The 24,085-nt window shown below is 38.6% G+C and overlaps 1 protein-coding gene across 2 annotated transcripts; it reads left to right on the top strand.

Moving 5' to 3' along the window:
* Positions 1-1,776: 1,776 nt before the first annotated feature.
* On the top strand, positions 1,777-23,713 carry LOC122995534 (cullin-5). 2 transcript variants are annotated; one of them, XM_044370824.1, is made up of 19 exons: positions 1,777-1,876; positions 5,209-5,318; positions 5,404-5,503; positions 6,657-6,833; positions 6,936-7,077; positions 7,645-7,790; positions 10,244-10,324; positions 15,141-15,234; positions 16,745-16,875; positions 18,209-18,316; positions 18,430-18,494; positions 18,596-18,728; positions 19,923-20,054; positions 20,217-20,340; positions 21,148-21,323; positions 21,549-21,710; positions 21,894-22,012; positions 22,492-22,615; positions 22,791-23,713. In XM_044370824.1, the coding sequence occupies exons 1-19, from the start codon at positions 1,853-1,855 to the stop codon at positions 22,983-22,985; spliced, it is 2,343 nt and encodes a 780-aa protein (XP_044226759.1). In that variant the 5' UTR covers positions 1,777-1,852; the 3' UTR covers positions 22,986-23,713. The 2 variants fall into 2 exon arrangements, with proteins under 2 accessions (XP_044226759.1, XP_044226758.1); XM_044370823.1 differs by having other exon boundaries at positions 15,141-15,279.
* Positions 23,714-24,085: the final 372 nt, after the last annotated feature.

The following is a 24,085-nucleotide window of genomic DNA, read 5'->3' as shown; positions in this document are numbered from 1 at the left end:
TCTGCAGATCATTTTCTCGATTGATTAAGTCATTGTTTAAGCTATAAAATGTCAAAAAATAGAGAAAAATGCCTGTTATAGTTTTATAAAGCCCAAGGTGATGCCTTAAAAATGCTTGTTTGGTTCGACCAAACAGTTCAAACCCCAAGGATGTTCAATTAGCTATTGCATAAGAAAAGCAGGAAATCTTCATATTTGAGAAACTGAAACTGGGGAATGTTTGGCATTTTTGCTCAGAAAGTACTTAAATGGTTAATTGATCATAAAGAAATTTGCCAATTAATTGTCTGTGGATTGACAAATTGTATAATTGGCTAATTATGAAATAATAGTAGTAGTAGCAAGAATAGCAGTCGTCTTGGAGGGGTCATATAATAGCTTTTGCTGAATGAATGAAAAACTACTAAACAATTGGTTAATTACAGTTCAGGAATCTCTGTGTTGTTGACACTGAGCAAACCATCATGTGGTGGAGCCAGTTCACAGCACAAAGAAACCACACCGACCACCATGAGGTCTTTGAATTTACCAGCACTTCACCCAGTTCCTCACAACCTTGACTTTTTTAGCCGACCAGACATATCAGAGACACGCTGTATTTTGACTAACGGATATATTTAGCCTACATAAAATTCAATGTCTTTAAATCTGACTATTTCAAAACTTTGAAACAAGTTGGTGTGTTTGCTCTAGAATTTTAGTTTAGGTGGAAACAGTGAACAGAAACACAAACAAATGAGGGCTATACAATTATGAATGTGTGTCAGTCCATAGTGAGACAATAACAAAGAAACACAACTGTAATCAATTAGTTACCAACTATTAAATTAACCACCAATTATTTAGATAATTGATTAATTGTTTTAAGTCAGTTATTAAGAAAAAAATGTCCAACTTCTCTGGTTCCAGCATCTCAGATGTGAAAATTGTCTGGTTTCTTTCATCTTCTATGACAGTAAACTGAATATCTTCGGGTTGTGGACAAGACAAAACATTTTTTAGACGTCATCTTGGGCTCTGGGAAACAGTGATCGACCTTTTTCACCATTTTCTGACATTTTATGGATTGTATACTGTATTAAAAAGGTTATGATAAATTAAAACATACAGTTTAATCCAGAGGCTGAAGGCTATAATTAAGGTAATTGAGAAAAGGGACATAAAGAAAACAAAAACAAATGTGAACATGAATTATTATAATTATTTTAACTGTTAAATGTTTCTATTATGAATTTATGACAACTCATTGTTTACAAATACAGCAAACAGAAACAGAGACAGACATGAGGGAATTTAGGAATAAAAATAAGAATACAGAATTTATATTCACAAAATTATGGGTATGTGTAAGACTATAGTGAGACAACAAACAACAAATAAACATAACTGTAAATATATATCACTTTATATGCACTTTGCACTCAAATACAACAGCTTGGCCATAAATTCTACTTCTAGGAAGCTTATATATTTTCAGGTTTTGTAGACACTGTCAGAAAGGTGATAATTGGGGGGGGGGGGGGATAAGATCATCAAATTAAAAGATGCAGTTTTTTCTGTAGGCTGAAAGCTATAACTAACTTAATTGAGAATTAAATAAGCGGTGATAAATTAAGACAGTTCTGTATGTTAGACTGAAGGCTACTTAACTGAAAAAAGGGACATAAAGAAAGGAAAAATAGACGTGAAGGTGAATATCCTAACTTTTAGATGTTTCTATTATTAATTTATGACGATTCATTGATCTCTATTAAGTGAAATGCTGCACAGTTAGAGAGTCAGCGATGTGTTAAGGTTAAACCTCCGACGCGTAGTTCACGCGAGATTTTACGAGAGGATAAGTTGAGGGAACATGGCGTCGTCTAATTTGCTAAAGGTAAGACCCACTCCAATTCAATTATTTGCGTTTAATGCTCGCCGGGCTGCTTGTCACTTGTGTGGTGTAATGTCGGTGTTTAACTCTTACCCGAGCGAACAGTACACTGCACCTGTACGCGACGGGGCTGCTGTCAGTGTTGACTTTAGCTGGGGAGCAGTTTAAGTTACATCTGTGCTAACATTAGCTACTTGTCAGTGATTTTAGGTTAGCTGGCTAAAGAGAAAAAAAGCGACAACAAATGTGAAGGAAAGAGACAGACACGGAGAGACAGAGAGGCTTAAATTTATTTATTTTCTGCCTGTACGCGAGCTGCAGATTTGCTATCATCTGTCAGTCAGTGGAACAAGAATCTGCAGCTGACCAGCCCCTTTAAAATACAAGCTAAAGGCTGCAAAAAGCGACTGTCGTATTAGTTTCTGGGCACTGACTGGGTGAACGTTAATCCTGCTCCCTAACAAAGCTTAACTTGACAGGTATATGAGTCTAACATGATTTATATTGTCAAGCAGAGGAAGAGACACATACTGCTCATAGAAAAATAGCATTACAGTCAAATGTTTACATCAGGTAGAAGGACCACACTAGTGTTTTGCATGTTTCAGACCAATCATTTGTACCTTCAACTGTGGTGAATAGCAACACAAGTACATTGATTAAAGATAAGATAAGAGTATATTGATCCTCAGAGGGGACTTTTGCATGTTACATCAGTGCAGGAAACAGGGTAGCAGATAATAACTAGGAGTAATACATTCAAACAAAATGAAAAGTCAAATGGAGTTCAATCTATATACGTTATAAACATTATGCACATTACAATACTTAGGCTACACGACCTGAGTTGTGGGTTGTAAAAATAGAAAAGTTGTGTTTAGTAGTTGGCGATGAATTTAATAGTTGGAAACTAATCGACTCCTCGCTGCAGGGCTACTGTTATCTAGTCCCACTGCATGTTCTCTTCTCTCTTGCCCTGAACCAACATGATGTCAGTGGCACATTTTTCAAAATCTTGTTACTGTCATGTTGCTCAGATTATCTGCAAATGTTCACATCAGGAAGAAGGACCATAACTAGTGTTTTTCATCATTCAGCCCAATCATGTATACAGTACATCACACCACAGCCTGTGGATCCCAAACCCCTTAACACTGCAAACATCTGGTGCCTCAAATGAGAACTCTGCAGACTTTGCACATAAAGCTCAGTTTAGTAGTAATGGAGGAGTACCACTCAGTGTGTGAAAACAGTTGTACTATAATGGACTCTGGAGGGAGCTTTATTGAGTCAGAAAATAACCCCTGACAGTGTTGTTAGAGATGTATAGCTACTGTAAGGCTAGGAGACTGCAAATGTTTTTTTTTTTTTTTTTTTTTTTGTTGTAATATATATATATATATATATATATATATATATAAGAGTCAAACAACCACCTAAAAAACCCAAACATAACACTATTATACTAACTGAGACATAAAAAACAACAACTAACTCAGACAAAACATTGTATACCTACATACAATAAGGAGACTTCATCAGCGGAGCTACAATGACTGACTGTTATCTAAGTAGGTCCTTATAAACTTCCAGCGTCCATTGATTTCATTATCCAAGTCTTGGATGACTGATGCAGCCCTCTCCATTGCCAACAAGTCCAAGAGGGAGACTACAAATTTATAGTAGAACGGCTGCTGTTCAGAATGCAGGGATTGAGTTTACAACACTTGTGCTGTGTCCCAATACATACTACGTTCTAATTGTATACACTTACAGTATATATTGATCTTTATAGCACTGTTTTGTAGTTACTGTACTAAAAATCAACATACTTTATCTGTTTTTTTCTAAAAGGGTAGAAAAAACTATTGTGCTATCAGACGTTAATCCAACTGTAACTTTAGACCAATTAAACTTGTATGTAATCTTGTTTGTTTTCTTGTGTTCCTGTAGCTGTTTTACCACCATTCATAAATTTATTTTGTTACAAGTTTTATTTTTGTTACAGCTGTGAGCTGCCACTCAATTTCCTTCCTGCACATTGCATTGTGAGAGAATAGTGTACATCAACAGCACACTCAAAGGGGTTTTTATATGCATACTGACTGTTTTGTCTTGTGTAAACTTAATTGTATCTCCTTTTACAGTTTGGACATATTACATGTTTAGAATTAGTGTGTAGTGTGGAACAGGGACACAGCTTTTGGCATTTACCAGGCACAGGGAGTCTTAACAAACACATGCTATTGGTTGGTTGACATCATGGGAAATGTAGGGTTGGATGTTTTTGGTGCATGGATTCACACTAGGGACTAAACGCCAGGATGTCTCGGCCTCTGCTGCATCAGTTTTGACCAACTGTCTCTTCTGACTCCCACATTTTTTAGAGGTGCGATACTAAATCACGCGAGTACCCTTTTTACAATAATTTATCTTGATTATATGTCAACTTTAGTTCCCTCAGTTTAGGGATGGAACAATCTTCTTGATAAATCTTGAGAATATAGTTAAAAAAAATCCCGATCACAATCTCTCAGAGCTCGAGGTGACAACTTAAGTGTGCTTGTTTTATCCAACCAACAGTCTAAAGCTCAAAGATATTCCATTACTATCACATAAGATAAAGAAAAGCAGCAAATCCCACCACATGAGAAGCTGGACTTAGGTAATGTGGCATTTTTTTGTGTAAAAAAATTATTTAAATGATTAATCATTTCTTTATTTTACAGAAATAATTGCTGCTTTGTGGTTTATACAGGCAGGAGACAGAAAGAATAAACCAACATCAAGTGTCTTAGTAAGATGTTGTTCCACCATAAGCCTCCAAAACAGCCTCAAGTCTTCATGGTATAGATTCTCTCCGAACTTTAGTGGAGGGATGAACACCATTAATCGGTGCTCAGTTTGGTTGAGATCTGGTGACTGTGATGGCTTTTGTGTTCTCTATGGAAGCATCTGCGTTCTTTAAGTCTCTGCATGCATTTATTCAGTTTTTTCATTCAGTTTTTCACCCCTCTGTCAAATGGGTGTCAAATCTATTAGAAAGAGAGGATGAAATAGTCTTGAGTAATGTTCTGCCACCACAAATGTTTTGTACCGCACAAAGGTCACTTGGGAAAATGAGAAACTTCTACCTAAAGCTAATTTAAAAAAAAAGTAATTTCAAAGGTTTCTAACCCAGGAAAATTATCTATTTTTTATGTTGTGTTCAAAATCTTTAGTTGTTCTCCTGTGTTGCTAATGTTTCATATGTTTGATGAATAAGACTTACCTGTGCGATACAGCTCATGAACCAGTAATATCATGTAATTCACTTCCCACCTGTCTGTTTCCAGAACAAAGGCTCCCTTCAGTTTGAGGATAAATGGGACCTGATGCGTCCTATAGTGCTGAAGCTGCTACGGCAGGAGTCCGTCACCAAACAACAGTGGTTCGACCTATTTTCGTAAGTTTATTGTAATGCTTCTGCTACCCTGCTGTTGGAGGCAAATGGGGATAGGTGACATCATTTCTCTTCTTTGCTTCCACAGAGACGTCCACGCAGTATGCCTGTGGGATGACAAAGGTCCAGCTAAGATCCACCAGGCCCTTAAAGAGGACATCCTAGATTTTATCAAACAAGCACAAGCAGTAAGACCACAATGGGTTTTCGTCTCAGCACCGGTGAAATGATGCTGTTTTATGTCTAAACTACTCTCTTGTTGTTCCCATATTCCTCCATTAGTCCACTTTATTGACATCCTACATTATTTAATAAGCATTTAAAAGGCAAAATGAGCTTTCAGACCAAAGACAGCCCTGTTTTAAAACAATGCAAAAGGCTGCGTTGGTGGCGCCATGTTGCTTAAGGTACCAGGGAGACAATGAAATATGATCTAGGAAGTTGGAGCTACAGATTAATGCATTTAAAGGCTTATCAGACACTAAAACACCGCACAGAGGATTTGACAACTCTGAAAGTTACCCCAGTGGCAACTATTTTATCTTTCATCTTGACAATCATCAGGTAAACAGTCCACGTCAACCGAACATGCATTTGCGTGAATGTGATTGGCCAATGCAGCGTCTTGCTGGATGACGTTGCGTTGCATCGCAGCAAAAGTTGAACCAAGTACAACTTTTTTGCCCGACAACACTGTGTTGTTTTGTCGGAGCACCATGGATTCGCACCCCCACTCTGTCAACGCATTGCCCCCATTCAATGAATGAGAGGGCTGCGTTTTTTCAAACAGAGCTGATGGTGGTCTGAAGGCAGCCTTAAACTGTTCAGTGAAAACTCAGAATAATATGAAACAGGCAGCAGGAATGTGTCTGGTGTTGGGCATGTGCACTTAAGTCCTTGCACGCTCCCATGATACAAAGAAAGTGTAAAAACGTTGCTCCATAGTGCTCCCATTGGTCAAAACTTGACATGATATCTTTAACTGCACTATAAGTATTTTGATGAGTTCCCACATTGAGTTATTTTGGCAATTATGTACAGGAATAAAAAAAGGCTGTTTTTATCAGTAACTACTAGTGTTTTAAGGCAGATTGTACCTTTTAACACCCTGTTTTTACAAAAAACAAAAAGGTAACAGATCCTGGTGCTGCCTACCACCATGACTTTCATATATTGATTAATACTATTAAATATTACAGTAGAGTTGAGTCAACACCTCAACAAATATTGAACAAAGGTAATATTTGTCCCAGGTCTCTTGTATCTGATTTGCTTTAGATCGTGCAGGTTTTAATAGTCTTTGTTAATCAACACTTCTCTATGTTTATCGCTCTTTTTAAGCGGGTGTTGAGTCACCAGGATGACACAGCGTTGCTGAAGGCATACATTGTCGAGTGGAGGAAGTTCTTCACACAGTGTGACATCTTGCCCAAACCTTTCTGCCAGCTGGAAATCACTCTGATGGGCAAGCAAGGCAGCAACAAAAAGTCCAATGTGGAGGACAGCATCGTCCGCAAGGTGAGGAGGAGCTACAGTTGGGTTTGTTTGTTTTTTTTGTCGTGCATGTATAGTGTCATCATGTTATGAGTAATACTGCTTTCTTATTGTGTGTCTCTGCAGCTGATGCTGGACACATGGAACGAGTCCATCTTCTCCAACATTAAGAACAGGTTACAAGATAGTGCCATGAAGCTGGTCCACGCTGAGAGGTTGGGAGAAGCCTTTGATTCCCAGCTGGTCATTGGAGTGCGAGAGTCCTACGGTGAGAAACACAGATCACATTGTCGTTCTAATATCTGCAGCCAGAGAGGTTTACAGGACCATGACTGCATTCATAGACTATATATTTTTTGTCTGAACAGAAATATTTGTCCTTTTTGCCTAAGGATGAGTAATTATATCACAGAGCAAGTTTTTGTGGGTCTGTGTGTGGTCTTTTAAATACTTTGTTGAACTATCTGTCCACATGTACATATTTCAACCAAGGTGGGTAGCTCAGTTCAAATACATGCTTTTTCTTTATTGAGATGGTTGTTGACCTGTCTGTTAGGGCTTTAACTTATGGTTATTTTCATTATCAATTTATCTGTCAATTATTTTCTGGATTAATCGTTTGGTCTATGAAATGTCAGAAAATGTCAGAAGACAAACTAAACCAGAAAATATTCACTTTGAGAAGCTGGAATCAGAGAATTTGGACTTTTTCTCTTAAAAAAAACATTCAGAATGATTAATCGATTATCACAATATTCAATCAACCAATCGACTCAGCTCTACTCTCTAGCTGTATCTCCTTCATGATTGCTGATGTATATTTTTCTCTGAGCAGTGAACCTGTGCTCCAACCCTGACGACAAGCTGCAGATCTACAGAGACAACTTTGAGAAGGCGTATATGGATTCAACTGAGAGGTTCTACAGAACGCAGGCGCCCGCCTATCTCCAGCAAAACGGGGTCCAGAACTACATGAAATATGTGAGTATGAATCGTGTTTCTGTTCAGAAAAACTGGATGCTAAGATGCCTCGTTCAGTCTTAAAGCTGCTCACTGAGTGCATTCACCAAAAAAAAGTCTCACGCTTCCATGTTTTTGAACATTGGCCGACCCAGTTGAGAGGATGCACTCAGACTTCCTCTGATTTCATTTTGGATACCTGCACACATTACTGGGATCAGATAAGTTATTGATACGGCTTCTCTAGACTTTTCAACTTTTATTGGATTAAATGGATCAAATTCTGATCACACAGCGAGTTCAGTGGTGTTCAAAGAAGTTTATTCACTGTTTTACATGCTTTTTTTTTTTATAGTGAATGTGTTCGGGGGAAAAGTGTTATTGAGCCAGTTGATGTCATGTGATCCTGCAATGCAGCATGTGGCTACTTCACCGAAATTGCCTCACTGCCCTGAGCAGTTTCTGGGGTCTCGGTATAAGTTAAAGCTATGATGAAGCTAATTTGTCTCACTAGTCATGACCTTTTAAATGGTATAAATTTAGTACATTTATGGAAAATCTTACTCAATGCATGTCCTTTGTTGATTAATGTTCTTTTCTCGCTGGTCTCTATCCAAAAAGCAAGCAAGCAAGCAAAGTTTATTAATATAGCACCTTTCACAAACACCAGTTACAAAGTGCTTCACAGTCAAAGAAATAAAAAAAATGGGGGAAACAATGCCATAAAGTTGAGATATAAATAACATTTTATAATAAATATCAGACGGTAATATCGTCATATATATTATTATCAGTTGATAATATAAAGGGATTGGTGTGGCAGTAATTTCTGCTTCCTGTTCAAACCATTTTGTAATCACTCTTCTTTCGACCACTCCCAGCTTGCTCTCTGCTCCCACTGAAAGAAAACCACTTTCAGTTCACTTTGTCACAAATATAGTAAATACTGCCTTACCCTTGCATTTTACAACACAAAGCAGAAACTTGAGACTTAAAGCCCCTGTTCCCTGTTAGGATGATCTTGGCAATAAGCCAGTTGGATGAATCACATGAGAGAAAACAGTCAGCAGGATCGTCCTTTTCACACCTCCTCTCTTACTCTCACTGAAACAAAAGCAGAAGCATCGTGTCTGTTCAAGCACAGCGTGAGCCAGAAATGTGCAGTTTCTCTTGAGAAACACAGTTGCCACAGTTTGTTTCAAGGTTTAACACTGTGTGTAGATAGGTCTCTGGACCATTAAGGGGGGCTGGGCTCATTTTTCATCTTGGAAAATTTTGCACAGTACAACCACTGAAGGAACCACATGGAACATTTTTTATATGAATTTGGAAAAGGTCCTGTTTTGTGGAGGGACAGGATCCCTTTCATTCAGAATTTGTTTATGGATTCAGAAACAGCAGGTGCTGGAATACCATTGCCTTTGTTTTTAACATTGTTTTAGATTATTTTTCTTAAAAACATCTGAGCAATAGACCATGTAAGTCAGGTTACTAATGTAGCGAACGACAAACAAAACAAAACAAATAAAGTACATAGGACAGATGTTGGAATTCATATCATATTTTGTTGTTGATTACTAATCTGCTGATGGTTTTATTTACAGTTAATATCATTTTTAAGTTTGTCAGAATTACTGTAGGTACTAGCCTCACCTCTGGTGGTTTCATGTACCAGCTGTGATCATTTACATTTTTTAAAGATAAGATAATAGTGTTAAACGGAACATGATGCTGTGATATTGTCACCAAGCACACAGACTTTTAAAAGGGAGCCGCTTGAATAGAGGTGACATTGCTATTTTTGTAAATATTTTAATTAAAGTGTTCACACTCTAACTCTCTAACTCTCTAACTGCACTGCTTTCATAAAGCCGTATTGATTATTCAAAGCTCTGTCAGATTGAATGTTTTGAATAATCAGCTTGAGCGCGGCTCAGCGTCTGACGGAGCTTTGAATAATCGGTATGGCTTTATGAAAGCAATGCCGTTAAAGTTATGTGAATAAACATTTACAAAAGAGCCTGAACATTAGTATTTAAACATTCAGAAAATAGCATTGCCTCCTCTATTCAGCGGAGTCTTGTGATTGGTTCACTCACTCCACGTGAAAGCATCTTTCATCAGACAGATGTAACCCTTTACGTGCCCTTCCCTGCAAAGTTACTGCTGTCATTCACAACACAGCTGTACCAGCGTTTTCCCTGAAATGTTACTAGGTCTTGTGGGTACAGATTTCCCTGAATATCAATCCCTGCTCCCATTCACACACGACCCCATGCAGGAAATGTTCCTGAACATTTCAGGGATAGGACTGCAAGTGTGAAAGGGGCTTTAGATTTTAATGCTTCACAACAGAAATGTACGCATATACTGTATAAGGCTTTTTAATATTTATTATCAGGTGTCTCTGAGAGATGATGCTGGGTATGTTATGTGAAATAAATGTAATAAACGTTGATGTGTATTTTCACCAGGCTGACTCAAAGCTGAGGGAAGAGGAGAAACGTGCACTGCGATACCTGGAGACGAGACGTGACTGTAACTCTGTACAAGCAGTGAGTATTACACCCACAAGGCTCATTATGTTAACGAGTCCACAGTTGAGTCAGTAAAAAAAAAAAAAAAAACAGTGCAGTCCACTGTGCAAAAGAGTGAAGAGAAGCTTCATTGTTTTGGTTTGCTGTTGTGTAACATAACAATTTCTCTTTTCCCCACAATTTTATATTCATTTGTTAAATATAGATTTTATTTTTTACAGTTTTAATCAAAGTTTTTACATTAATTTTTAGAAGGACTCCACGTACAATGAACATATTGAGATTTTTTCTATTTCACACCATTTTAGTTCCATATTTCTACACAAGAAGTGTTTTTAAAATGACAAAATTACAAATATTTATGTTTAGTGTGTAATCTACAGTATACAACAAGACTGAGTAAACCCTGTGCAATATCACTACAATGTTAAATGATTCAAAATTGTATCATCTTACAATAATTGTAGTATTTTTACGGTGAAGTGTCGGGTATTTGATCTTATTTGACCTCAAAGTACAACCTCAATGCAACAAAAGTGAGTAGACATATGACCACTGAAACAAAAATGATCACACCTGCGACTTCCAGTGAAAACTAACCGCCTGAACACGGTTACAAAAGAACCTGTCAACACCATAACTCTCTCAATTTTGGCCTGGGTTGTGTCTAATTCAACATGACTCCACATGGTGAGGAGTTGCCTGAACAAGTAAGACACCAGATTGTGAGACTTCATCAGTAGGATACTGAACAGAAGCCAAAACACAGTTGCAGCAGTTGTTAGGAAGTACAGGACGACCCATACTAGCAATAACAGAAGGTTGTTAAAACGACGGCATGCACAACTTGCTATTTACCCAACCTTGCGATAAAAAACAGGCAGGCAAGTGTTTCTGACTTGGCACAAGGATTATCTGTGGAAATTGGTGCTTCAGTGACTGCTCAGTGAGTCACTGTGCGAAGGACATTGCGTGAAGTCAACCTCTACAGATGATGTCCAAAGAGGAACCTTTGCGTAAACTGCAAGATTTCAGTTTGCCAAAAAAACATGATGAATGTTGGCAGCATATTCTTTGGTCAGTTGACTCCAAAATGAATTTTGATCAGATGGGGTCCAGCATGTTCGCCATAGACTTGGCCAGGACTACCACAGTGAAACATGGAGGTGGGAGTATGCTGGTAAGGGGCTGCATGAGCAAAGATGGTTATGGTTTTGCTTCCCCCACTTTTTGTCTGACTTATCATCATACAGTCTCTGCAAACAGGTGATTATATTTGATTGCACATTTTTGGATCACCCTTTGATGTGGTTCAGTCAAACCTGACGCTGATCGTTTGCCACAGCATGCTTTGGCTGTCAGTCACAGTCTGCTAATCCACACAGGAGTCTTACTGTTTACAGAGGTGAGGAACATGCCGTTTAGCTTAACTGTGACCGTGGCTAATCCAGGAGCGGTTTGGGAAACACTGACCCAGAAGAACAGTCGAGGAAGTCAGTAGGCCAAAGTTATTTGGTTCTTCATTGCTATTGCAGACAGACATCACAGTGGTGAAACAACACTCGTTATCTCATCTAAGAAAGAAATAAAATGCAAAGTAGCCAACTTTATTGTGGGACTCGAAATATTAGCCTGAAGTAAGGGATAGTTGGATTATGATGAGATATTAGGGAAAATTACATTATTAATTCAAGGTTTTGTTGGTAATTATCCATATAAGTGTCCATTATTAGCCCCTGGTATCTTGTGCTTATTTCAGCCACACACAGCCAAGAAAATGCAACAAGGCCGAGGGCATAGGCCTATTGAAATTTTTTCAAAATGAAGACTAGTGTAAGTGTACACCAAGCATTTTCATTGACAGTAACAGTTACAGCCTAATGTAACGCTGTCCTTGTTATTATCAGTCGTCCTATCAGGAGAATGCAGGTACGAGCAGAGAAAAGGCAGCAGGAGAGAGAGTGAGGTGAGGAGAGGAGAGAGAACAGTGAAAATGTAAATGGATGATTGTTTGAAAATCCTCTCATATTCCCCTGAAAACAAAATTCAGTATCACCAGACAGTGACCATAAGCTTTTATGTTCAAATGCTGATATCTTCGGCTCTCGGTAGACTTGCATTGTAACACCTCGATAGTTCACATTCAAGGCGTCTCTGTGTTTATCGGCATTGTTGCTTTCACTGCAATCAGGAGGACAGCAGAGCAGAGCAGAGCAGGGATAGTCAAGAGGGACGGAGCCAAATGAGATGCAGGTATTAAGTGCAGGATAACAGAAATAGTCGAGGCTTCAGGTGCGTTTTTACACCTAGTTCTCTCTCTCTCTCACTGCAGTATTTCAATACACACAGGACTGTTGTGGACAAAATAGAAATGGTGCCTTGAAATGTTCACATTCAGGGCATTTTTTGTGCTCATTGTTGCTTTCACTACATTCAGGAGAACAGCACAGCGAGGAGAGTCAAGGGGGACGAGGGCCAAGTGAGATGCAGATAATAGAAATACAACAGAAAGCTCTTAGGAGAAGGATAACTGAAATAGTTGAGAACCATTTAAGTGTAAAGAAGTATGATCCCACTGAATAGACGATGTCCTCTGATGTCAAAACTGAGTTGATATCCCATCCGATGGCCTAATAGCCTGCAACCTACTACTATTTTATGCTACATAATGATTCTATAAACATAATTTCAAATATGAAATTCTTTTAATAATCATTTCCTGTCCTGACCAAACAATCATAAATGTTATGGATTCATTCTTGCTTTCCATAGCACCCTCAATCTAGACTAGTGCAGTTAGCTCTTTCTTGACTTAATTAAAGAGGTTAGGTGGTGTTAAAATGCAGGAAATTTGTTTTAAATTAGGTTTTTTTTTTCTGTGGGAGGACCGCCAGACCCCCTCCCCCCACCAATTATGTATAATTCCAAGTTTACTCCCCCATTTTAAAACATAACCAGGCGCCCATGGATGGCACTATGAATGAAAGTTTGTACTCCCAGTCTCAAGGAGGTTGACAGGAGCGGAGTTTTCCAACATGATAATGATCCCAAACACACTGCAAAAATCACATAAGAGTTTTTAAAGAAGAAAAAAGTGAAAAATACAACCTGGCCATTATTACCCCTGACATGAATCCAATCCAACACATTTAGAGTGTTTTTAAAGAGCGAGACAGAGCAACAAAACCTCTCCAGCAAAAACAATCATCTGTGAAGAATGAAAGAGCATCTCTCCACAGATTTCTTCTAGACTGGTATTATCCCTGCACAGGAGGATCGAAACTGTCATCAAAAACATACACAACATAAAAAAATAAAGAAAAATGGAGTCTCACTAGTGAAGGGTGTGCTGACTTTTGTTGCAGATTGTACTTAAACTTTTCATTGTAGTTTAATTAGTCAGACATTCTGTTTTTAAATGAATTGGCTTAATTCTTCTTGGGTATTTTCTAAAAACAAATAAAATTGTATTAAATTGAAAGGATTTGTAATTGCGTAGCATTTTAGTGATACTGATCAGGGGTTTACTCAGTTTTGTTATATACTGTTAATAATTTATTTAGTTTAACAATGATTTTCAGCTCATATTTTAACTGTCCAGCTGAAACTTAACAGGTTTGGTTCACTCTCAGCGCTCTCATGGCATCTTTTTCAGCTGTAGCAGGCAGCTGTTTTCAGAGAAAAAGCTCTAAAAACCCACTGTACATTACCTGCTCATGACCAAACAGCAAACAGACACAGTTTGCTGTAGAATAGCTGGTGAACATAGTGGAGCATTTAGCAGCTAAAGTACCAGATATTTCCCTCAGGAGCTGATAGAGAGTAAATATTAGACTTGCATTCACTATGTGGACAGAAACACGACTCCAAATGAATGATAATGTTGTTCCATGTAAAGGTAATGAAAGACCAAAGGATTGGTTTATCATTTTAACGTGCAGAGTTGTACAAGGATGATCATTTGCTCTGTTAATGTGTGCACGTCCTTGAGAGAAGGATTGTGTTTTAAGAGGCCAACTCCTCTCTTTCCATTCTGGCGAAGGCTCAGATGAGGTAACATCCTGGGTCTTGGAGTAAAGAGGACAAGTCAGGGGTCAAAGACCACATATAGCTTAGGGCTTTTGCCTTCATATGTCCTTGGGAGATATTGCTCTTATCTAGCATACATAAGCATGTAAATGTATACCTCGTGGATGTTTGCCATTGGCTGTAATCATATAAGCTGATACATTGACCAATCGCAGATCATTTCTCTGTTCCTTCTGCAACTGTAATAGAATAGGTTTGCTCTTTGTTCGGTGAGACGAACTGATGCAAATCTTTGTGTGTTCTGTCTCCTTATTGTACAATAATATTTTTTAATCTTCAACCCAGCAGAGTTTTGTGTAATTATTTTGTTTTCAGACAATTTCCACAACACTCCGTAACTACTGGATGTGTAAATAAGCAACTGTTTACTAATAAGTTTAACATATAAACTTAAAAGGTAATGGACGATATGTCAATGTTGTGTTCACAACTTGCCTCTGCTGCCCCCAAGTGGCCAAAAAACAGTTAATGCATGTTTACGTCACCAACTGTAACCAGCACAATAGCAATAATAGATGGTTAAACTGAAATAATTACAATACAAAACTCCCCCAAAAAACACTAATTGCTGTTTCTGTAAAAATGAGACATAAGAACGGAAGCGATTCTCTCTTCTCATTCTCAGATTTAAGACATTTAAGCCCATTTCCCAAAATGTTAAAGTGTTTTTTCTTAATGTACTGCACACACACACTGTCTCTCATGTATTTCTACTGAATTGTTTTCCCTCTGTTTTTCTACCCAGTTAATGGAGTGTTGCGTCAATGCACTGGTAACATCATTTAAGGAGACCATCTTAGCCGAGTGTCCAGGCATGATCAAACGAAATGAGACAGAGAGTGAGTACGGCAGGACTGCTCCCACCAAAGGCTCAGCCAGCTCAGGTTTGCACCAGGAAATAGCCCTGATGATACACTGAGTAGTCGTGGAAGAACCATGCGTGATGTGACCAACCTTACTCATCTGTTGCCTCACAGAAATTAGACTAAGAAATCATTAAATAGAGATAGGCTTTCTAGAGCTATTACAGGACTGAATTGGTAATAATATATTAAAGTTTTCACATTGAGAGTGTCCTTTTAAGGTTGACTGAAGAGGACACACTAAAATTAAATGCTTTAATTTTATATACTAACCATCTCTGAGAAATGCAGCCCTTGAACAAACTTCATCTTAAGTAATTACATAAGCATGAACCCACAATTCAAGTATGTTGGTAAGAGGACATAAGTGAATTTCCTGCAGGTTTGTAAACAGCCTGTGTGTGTGGGAAGTGCAGAAGCTGTTCAGAGAGAAAACACTTAATAAACGACTTTAGTAGAAGATATTAAAACAGGAAATAGGAGCTCAGCCGTTGCTGATCTTACATTTTGGGACACCAGACAAGGATTTGTTTCTGATAATGACGAGTGGCTTTAAAGTCACTTTCATCCTTAACAAAATTGTTTTGTCAAAATGATGCACCAGTGTGCTGCAAGGGCTGTGTGAGTTTTTTGATACCTTACTTTGAGAATATTAACATGCTCTTCTATGAGATCCTTTTTTTCATTTAACAAAATCTCAAATGTTGTTTTTGTTGTTTTTGTCTGATCAAAGTAATTAGTATAAAATTATAGGTTTTCATATGTGACCAGACAGCTTTTGGACTCATTTCAGTCATTACCCAAAAAAGTATTGATTTATTATTATTATTATACCCTGCCCTAAGTGCTGGATTCATGCAATATGTTTATAGAGTATAAATATACAATATTTGTAAAACATCTGTCCACATTCCCTTTGCACTTAAATTTCAATTCAGTTTAAAATACACTTAGTGAAGAACATTTTCATAATTACGACTTCTGCTCATGTTCAAGGCTACATTAACCACCCTTCATCGTTGTTAATGCATTTGTGTGTGTGTGTGTGTGTGTGTCGCGGTCTGTGTTCATGCAGTGTGAGTGAAAAATGGACAAAGGGCATCCACCGTAATGGATTTTTAAGTAGCCCATCTTCTGTTGGTTTTGTAATGCAGCTTCCAACTAAAAGCTTAGTATTTAATATGACATCATGTAATTATCTCTGTTTCAACTTCTGTTGCTTCACTGTGAGACAAACCGGGTAAAACTGGCACTAAATTACAGTTAATAATAATTTTCATAATCGAATATCTATTGATTTCTTTGTTTGATTAATTGTTTAATCTATGAAATATCAAAATAGACCAGACTGTCTTTATTGTCTCTATAAGAGTTTATAATCTATCTGCAGCAGATACATTGACCAATAGTTTACTGTGAAGTCCATCATAGCTCAGAATCCTAATTAAATTAGAAAGTGACGATGTGGTTTTTCCTTCGATCACAGAGTTGCATCTGATGTTCTCTCTGATGGACAAAGTGCCCAGCGGCATCGAGCCCATGCTGAAGGACCTGGAGGAGCACATCATGAGCGCTGGCCTTGCTGATATGGTGGCCTCCGCAGAGACAATCACTTCTGTGAGTGTCACACACATGCTGTATACACTCACTAAATGCAGTTGAATGTTCATGATAATTCAGGTTTATTACAACTTGGGTAGTTTTCAGTTTTGATTATTATTTATCGGTTATGATAAAAGTAATTTGTGAGAGCTGGGAAACATGGCATCACAGCTACGGTAAAGTCCAAGAAACACGAGCAGTCGGTCGATCAGAACGGTTTTAAACAAGCCAACAGTTCATCCAGATTATCTAAAACTAGGGATGCATGATATTGGATTTTTTGCTGATATCTGATATGCCGATATTTCCAACTCATTGTTGCCGATACCCATATATGCACATATTTTTTTCCAGCCGGCTGAGGAGACTATTATGCATTCAAGCATAGATTGTAGTAAATATGATCAAGAAAGACAACATATGAAGGAAGAACTTAGGAAGACTGGAGTTCAGGAGCTCAGCATTAAAACTTTAATGAACCTGCTCAGTGAGTGGAGCAGTAGAGTTCACTTTGAGTTCATTAGACAGACAGGATTAATGTGTAGGATTTAATCTCTGGTCCACACTCCGGAGCAGAAGGTGGCGGTAATGCAGCTAATACGCTGGTTGCCAACCGCAGTTATAAACCAAACAGAGTGGTACATCCTGTCAGCCAAGGTGTTTCCTATCTGTGCAGCCGAACATAACAGCTGATCTGATGGGCAGCTGAGTGAAGTGGAGGCTGCGGAGGAAACACTGGGATCGTCAGGGTAAAATAGTCCGTGGAGGCCGATGCCGATATTTCATTTTAGAGCTTATATCGGCCGATACCGATGACGTGCCAATAATATCATGCACCCCTATCTAAAACAGTATATTTAGATGGGAAACCATCTAAATAAACTGGTCTCCAGTTGTTCCTAGGAATTAACTGGAGTTTTCAGGAAGTCACTGTGAATGAGCAAATTTCCCTTTAACGCAGTAAAATTGCAATCATGAATGTTTGGATTTTTGGTAGTAAATAAAATGTTAGAGGCCTTCTCCTGGTACTGATCCACCAAATTGTATAAATTAATTATTTCAAAACTAAAGATGCATATATGTAAGATACTGGTTTGACATTGATCTTCTTACCTAATTCCCAGCAAGAGGAGGATAAGATCTAAAGTCAGTGTCCATTTATTAGCTTTTTGTGGATCTTTCAACCTCATTTCATGGATCAGCTAATGAAGGTTGTGAGATGCAGGTGATAGCTCAGTTCAAATTTAATAAATTGAGAACCTGAGAAATGATTATTTTGTCAAAATACTACATCCAAGATTCCAAGGTTAAGACCTTCATCATATTGTTTGGTTGTTCTTTGTTACAGGACTCTGAGAAATATGTGGAGCAGCTGCTCACCTTGTTTAACCGCTTCAGTCGACTGGTGAAAGAAGCCTTTCAGGACGACCCGCGCTTCCTGACAGCGAGAGACAAAGTGAGCTCAACTTTCACCAACTTGTCCATCAACAGTACGCCGTCACTGAAGGATCCACCTGTCAGAATACGTTCTTCACTGACCGCTCTTCTGTTTTTCAAATCTCTTTGCAGGCATATAAAGCTGTTGTGAACGATGCCACTATATTTAAATTAGAACTTCCTATGAAACAGAAAGGGTAAGAGACGCTCCCTGTGTGAAATAATAAATGTTTTGCTATGAATTATAAAAGCAATGTATTGTGCGACTGAACTTATCTTTCCTCACCTTTGTTTACAGGGTGGGTTTGAAAACTCAACCAGAGTCCAAGTGTCCGGAGCTGCTGGCCAACTACTGTGACATGCTCTTGAGGAAGACCCCACTAAGCAAGAAGCTCACCTCTGAGGAGATCGAGGCTAAGCTCAAGGAAGTGGTATGTTCCAGGGAACCTGCATGTTTTATTGTCAGATTGTGGTTATTAGCCTTGTTTATATTAGCCATGTGGTTAGAATTGGAGCTGGTACTACTGTAGGTGACAAATTGATTAGACATCTTTCCAAATGTGTTTTGAATTCTTGATTAATGGATTCAATACTCAGTTTGAAGCTCTATTTAAACACTGGTCAGACTCCTGATAACTCATTTAGAATTTACTGTAGACTTACTTGCTTGGATCAAGTTTTATAATGAATTACCTGCTGCAAGTTTTCATTGTTTTTCCAGAAAGATCCCAATCTGTTTGGGTATATTTTATATATATATATATATATATATATATATATATATATTTACCAAAAACAAAGGTAGGAATAGAGGCGGCACTCTAGACGGCAAAAACAGAATAAGAATCACCTCATGTGTTTATCTGCTGTTTTGGTTCATATATGTGCAGCGGTGCACAAGTACAAAAGGGTGAAGTGGAATATAGATGAGAGGGTGTGGTGATGAATAAATATACTCTCAGCCAGTCACATCGCTGATCTCATCTAGCTGAAACAGCTGTATCAGTCACCGTGGAGCACGACCACAGCAGCTCAACAAATGGACAGAAGGCTGCACTAGAAAATCATGTTTTTGTCGGGATAAACTGATGAAGAACACATGAAATGAACGCTATAGTTACGTGGCACGTGTCATATCCAACCACCAGACCATCCCCTCTAAATCTCAGCTTAGTTACTTTGCACCAGAAACAAATCTGTGTCAGAGACGTCTATTATCAGTGGAATACAATCAACAACTTGCTTTGCACTAACCAAACTGAGTGTAAATCTGACCTGTTTGCACCGTGCATGCTGTGCACCTTGCAAGATCAGGAAGATGCCATCAGTGCTACTTGCTCTGGTTGTTGCACCGCCTCAAAAAGTAGAACACTTGCTGATAAAATTGATAGGACATTTGGAGACTAATCTGCCCAACATAACTCAAAACACTTCTCTTCTCTGTACAGCCCAAAAAAATTCATTCAAGTCTGTTTGAGGCAAACAGCAGTGTAGGCATAAACAGTCGCAGACAGACACGGACTGATCGTGTAATTTGTTAATTTGTTATTCCATATTGCAAAACTCCTAAGTGCAAAGTTTCCTTTTTAAAAACTTTTCTGTAATTATCTGTATACTCTTTGCAGCTGTTGGTACTGAAGTACGTCCAGAACAAAGATGTGTTCATGCGCTACCACAAAGCCCACCTGACCCGCCGACTCATCCTGGACATCTCAGCAGACAGCGAGATCGAGGAGAACATGGTGGAGTGGCTCAGGGTAAGATCTGGAAACTGCTGACTTTCTACTCATCATAAACGTTGTTTTTTATTTTATCGGAAACGTTAAATGTAGCCAAAAAATTAACATGGAATCACTTCAGGAGGTCGTTTTTCATCATCTGTAAAAACTGTCTACTTGCGATGTAATTTGTCCTAACAGGAAGTAGGAATGCCGGCTGACTATGTCAACAAGCTAGCGAGGATGTTTCAAGACATCAAAGTGTCAGAGGACCTAAACCAGTCTTTCAAAGAAATGCATAAACATAACAAGCTTGCTTTACCAGGTAAGAAGTACAAGTCTTCATCACATTTAAGCAGCATTTCACCAGTGAATATTTGGTATTTTTATTCAATAAATGACTAATGATTAATCAATTATGTCATATGACTAATCATTTAATTAGGTTTGTCAATCAATTCAGTACTACATTCAGTCATTTTTACTTTTCAATTTTTGTACGAATGAAACAAATGATGTATAACTTTTTAATTAATGTGTTTAAGAGGTGCTGGTAGGTGTTTTTTTTCACATTTAGGCAGAGCTAGGCCAGCTATCCTTTGTTTCCACTCTTTATGCTAAGCTAAGTGTCTCCTGGTTCTAGCTTCATATTTTTCTCATTCAATTAATTCTTTTAAAATAGGTTTTATTAAATATTTTTCTTTCTCTTCTATTATCATATTTAATTTAATTTACATTTTACAGGTCATCATTTTTTTAGGTTTTATTTTACTCGTATCTTGGTGTGCATTAGTTTCCCAATCCATATTTACTATCCTGTTCATTTGTCAATCACTTGTAAAGAACTTTGAATTGCATTCGACTTGTATGAAAGGCGCTATATAAATAAAGTTTGATTGATTGATATTTACCATATAGAAGTGAGAGTGGTTTCAATCTCATCAAATTCTTGGCAAGAAAGCAAACAAGCGTATTTTCCACACAGTTCCACACAGGCAAAGTAATGACATTACTGCTAGTATTAAAAATCCTTTTAATAATTACAACATACTGTATGTCTACCTGTGTTCTTCAAGGTTAACTGTAAGCAGTTCATTCATTAACAAAGATGTCCTCGTATGTTCCCCTTCAGCCGACTCGGTCAACATAAAGATCCTGAATGCTGGAGCGTGGTCGAGGAGCAGCGAGAAGGTCTTCGTGTCTCTACCTACAGAGTTGGAGGATTTGATACCAGAGGTAGAAGACTTCTATAAGAAGAACCACAGTGGCAGGAAGCTTCACTGGCATCACCTCATGTCCAACGGCATCGTGAGTGCAACAGATCTGCACAGAAACACACACACACACACACACTACATTACCTAGAGAGCTTTGAGATTAAATCACATTGTTCCAGTTGACCTGAACAGACCTGCTTAGAATTTGTTCCACACCGAAATCTTTAATCTGTGACATGACAACACAGCCATGCGGCAGATTCTGTGAAAGAACGTGGGAAACAGACTAAAGAAAATATCCCTCATTTTTTTCCAGATAACCTTTAAGAACGAGGTGGGACAGTATGACCTGGAGGTGACCACTTTCCAGCTGGCTGTGCTGTTTGCCTGGAACCAGAGACCCAGGGAGAGGATCAGCTTTGAAAACCTCAAGCTAGCCACTGAGCTGCCAGACGCTGAGCTGCGACGCACTCTCTGGGTAAAGGAGACGAGGGAGGAGGGGAGAAGATCTTTATAAGAAAAATGATGAGGATAAAACTGTCTTGGCTCCATCATGTCTGTCACAAATTAATCAGCAAGTTCACCTTTTCTGTTAGCGTTGAGTTGTATAATTGTGGTTCTTTTTCCTCTGAACCATCATGCTTTTCTTCCTCCCTCCCAGTCTCTGGTGGCGTTTCCCAAACTCAAGCGGCAGGTGTTGTTGTACGACCCAGTGGTGTCGTCGCCCAAAGACTTTGCTGAAGGAACACTATTCTTCGTCAACCAGGAGTTTTCTCTCATGTAAGGAGCGTTGAGTTAAAGGGGACCTTTTTAAGCCTTAAAGAGACAGGAGCTAAAACAGCCTGTTAGAGACAGAGGCTGAACTGAGGGGCTGCATAACAAGCCAGTATAAAATAAATAAGGAGTTTTTTGAACTGTGAATCATGTAAAGCTACTCTAGTGGTGTCCCAGAATAAAAATATAGAGCTGGAAATGAGCATAATAGGTCCCCTTTGAACTTTTTAAATGAACAATATTTGCATATTCATCGATTCTGGATTTTTCAGTGATGGAGAAGGAATACAAGCAATTATAAGGATTTTACTGAGCTAATTCTACTTTTTTTGAGGAAAAAACATATTAGACCAATATGATTATTCCAAGTATTTTTTATATATCTTTATAAAATGTCTTAAGGGGATCTTTAAGCTCAGCAACAGGCAAGTTTTTCCAGTATGTATTTTAGTGTTACAGTAATCTTATTTTATTTAACTTTACAGAAAAAACTCAAAGGTTCAGAAAAGGGGGAAGATTAACCTGATTGGTCGGCTGCAGCTCACCACAGAGCGAATGAGAGAGGAGGAGAACGAGGGTATCGTCCAGCTCAGGATACTAAGAACACAGGTATGAAGTTAAGACACTGCTGGTATCTCCTTTTGTTACACAGCTTCACCTGCTGTGAATAAACGGTTTCACCTTCCATTTCAACAAACATCTTCGGTTATGTTAGTGTAAACTTAAAAGGCTGCGATGTCATCCATATTTTTCACCACGCCATTCTTTCCGTTCCCACGTCCAGGAGGCCATAATCCAGATCATGAAGATGAGGAAGCGCATCAACAACGCTCAGCTGCAGACGGAGCTGGTGGAGATCCTAAAGAACATGTTTTTACCACAGAAGAAGATGATCAAGGAGCAGATCGAGTGGCTGATAGACCACAAGTACATAAAGCGGGATGAGACCGATATAAATACCTTCATCTACATGGCATAGCCCAGCACATTAGGATGACGTTGTGTTGACTTTGGTTTCAGTGGTTCAGGCCTGATGGACACTAGAATACTTCCAGGCTCCCCGTCCTCTATTTAAAAAAAAAAAAATCCAGTTTTGTGCAGGGAGGCATGAATTTAAGACTGAGAGCTACTTTAAAAAAGTGGAACTTCCTGCCTTAAAGTTGTATAAAGAAAAAAGAAGAATGCAAAAGTTGCTGTGGGAGTCTGCACCAAGTGGTTATAACTGTTTTTAGTTGGAGGGAGTTTCCTTGCTGTCCAGATGTAATCGTTAATGTTTCTTTTGTTGGGTTTTGTTTTTTTTTTTCTGGGATGCCATGGTGCATCTCCAACACTGTGGTGACATCTGGGCAGCTACTACAACACTCCTGCTCAATGCTTGTGCAAGTCTAAAGGCATGCTGACAGGACAAAGCTGAGGAACTTCTCAAAATACCTGCAGTCCAGTTTTAATCCACGTCAAACCCAGACCATCTGAACCTTGAACAAAGCAGGACCCTCCTCGCTCAGAGACGACACCGCTCTCACCCGGCTAGCTGGTTTGTCGCGGGGGCCCCGATGTTGTTGTGTCTCTCTGCCGTCATAGTTAAAGTGATCAAACACTTAATCCAGACATTCAGTGTGTATAAAGAGTCAGATGTGCACCTCACAGTTTGCAGGGCTGAACCAGACAACAACTCTAAAAACCCCATCAAGCCTCTGTCCCTGGTTTTAAAAAAAAAATAGATTGTGGGGAAAAAAGATGAGCATATTGCTGTTATCCAGAATCTGATTTCCTCTACCAAACGTCCCCGGGGACAGAGGTGATATTGGAGTCTAAACGGGAGCTCGCTCATGTTAGCGACAGCCCTCTTTTCTGCAGGAAGCCTGGGAGGAGAGGCTGAGGTCAGTATTAAACATGGTAAATACTACAATTCAAAGTTACGGGAGAGTGTACCATGACACGTGAATAATGAAATGATTAAATAAACAGCACCTTATATAAAACATGCAGGCTTGTCATTTATCTTAGCTCAGATATACATAAGAAATACACCATAATCTTTCTTTATACAAATGGAATTATTGAAGTTTTAAGGGAAGA

The sequence above is a fragment of the Thunnus albacares genome, chromosome 13, assembly GCF_914725855.1.
Source record: "Thunnus albacares chromosome 13, fThuAlb1.1, whole genome shotgun sequence".
In the NCBI taxonomy this organism is placed as follows: domain Eukaryota; kingdom Metazoa; phylum Chordata; class Actinopteri; order Scombriformes; family Scombridae; genus Thunnus; species Thunnus albacares.
Note: the sequence above shows the minus strand (reverse complement) of the source record. Positions and strands in the feature narration are given on the sequence as shown.

Coding starts and splice junctions, on each gene's coding strand:
- LOC122995534 (XM_044370823.1), top strand. CDS start 1,853: ATGGCGTCGTCTAATTTGCTAAAG. Junction 10,325..15,140: donor ACTGTAACTCTGTACAAGCA/GTGAGTATTACA, acceptor TTTTCTACCCAG/TTAATGGAGTGTTGCGTCAA. Junction 18,495..18,595: donor CTTCCTATGAAACAGAAAGG/GTAAGAGACGCT, acceptor CTTTGTTTACAG/GGTGGGTTTGAAAACTCAAC.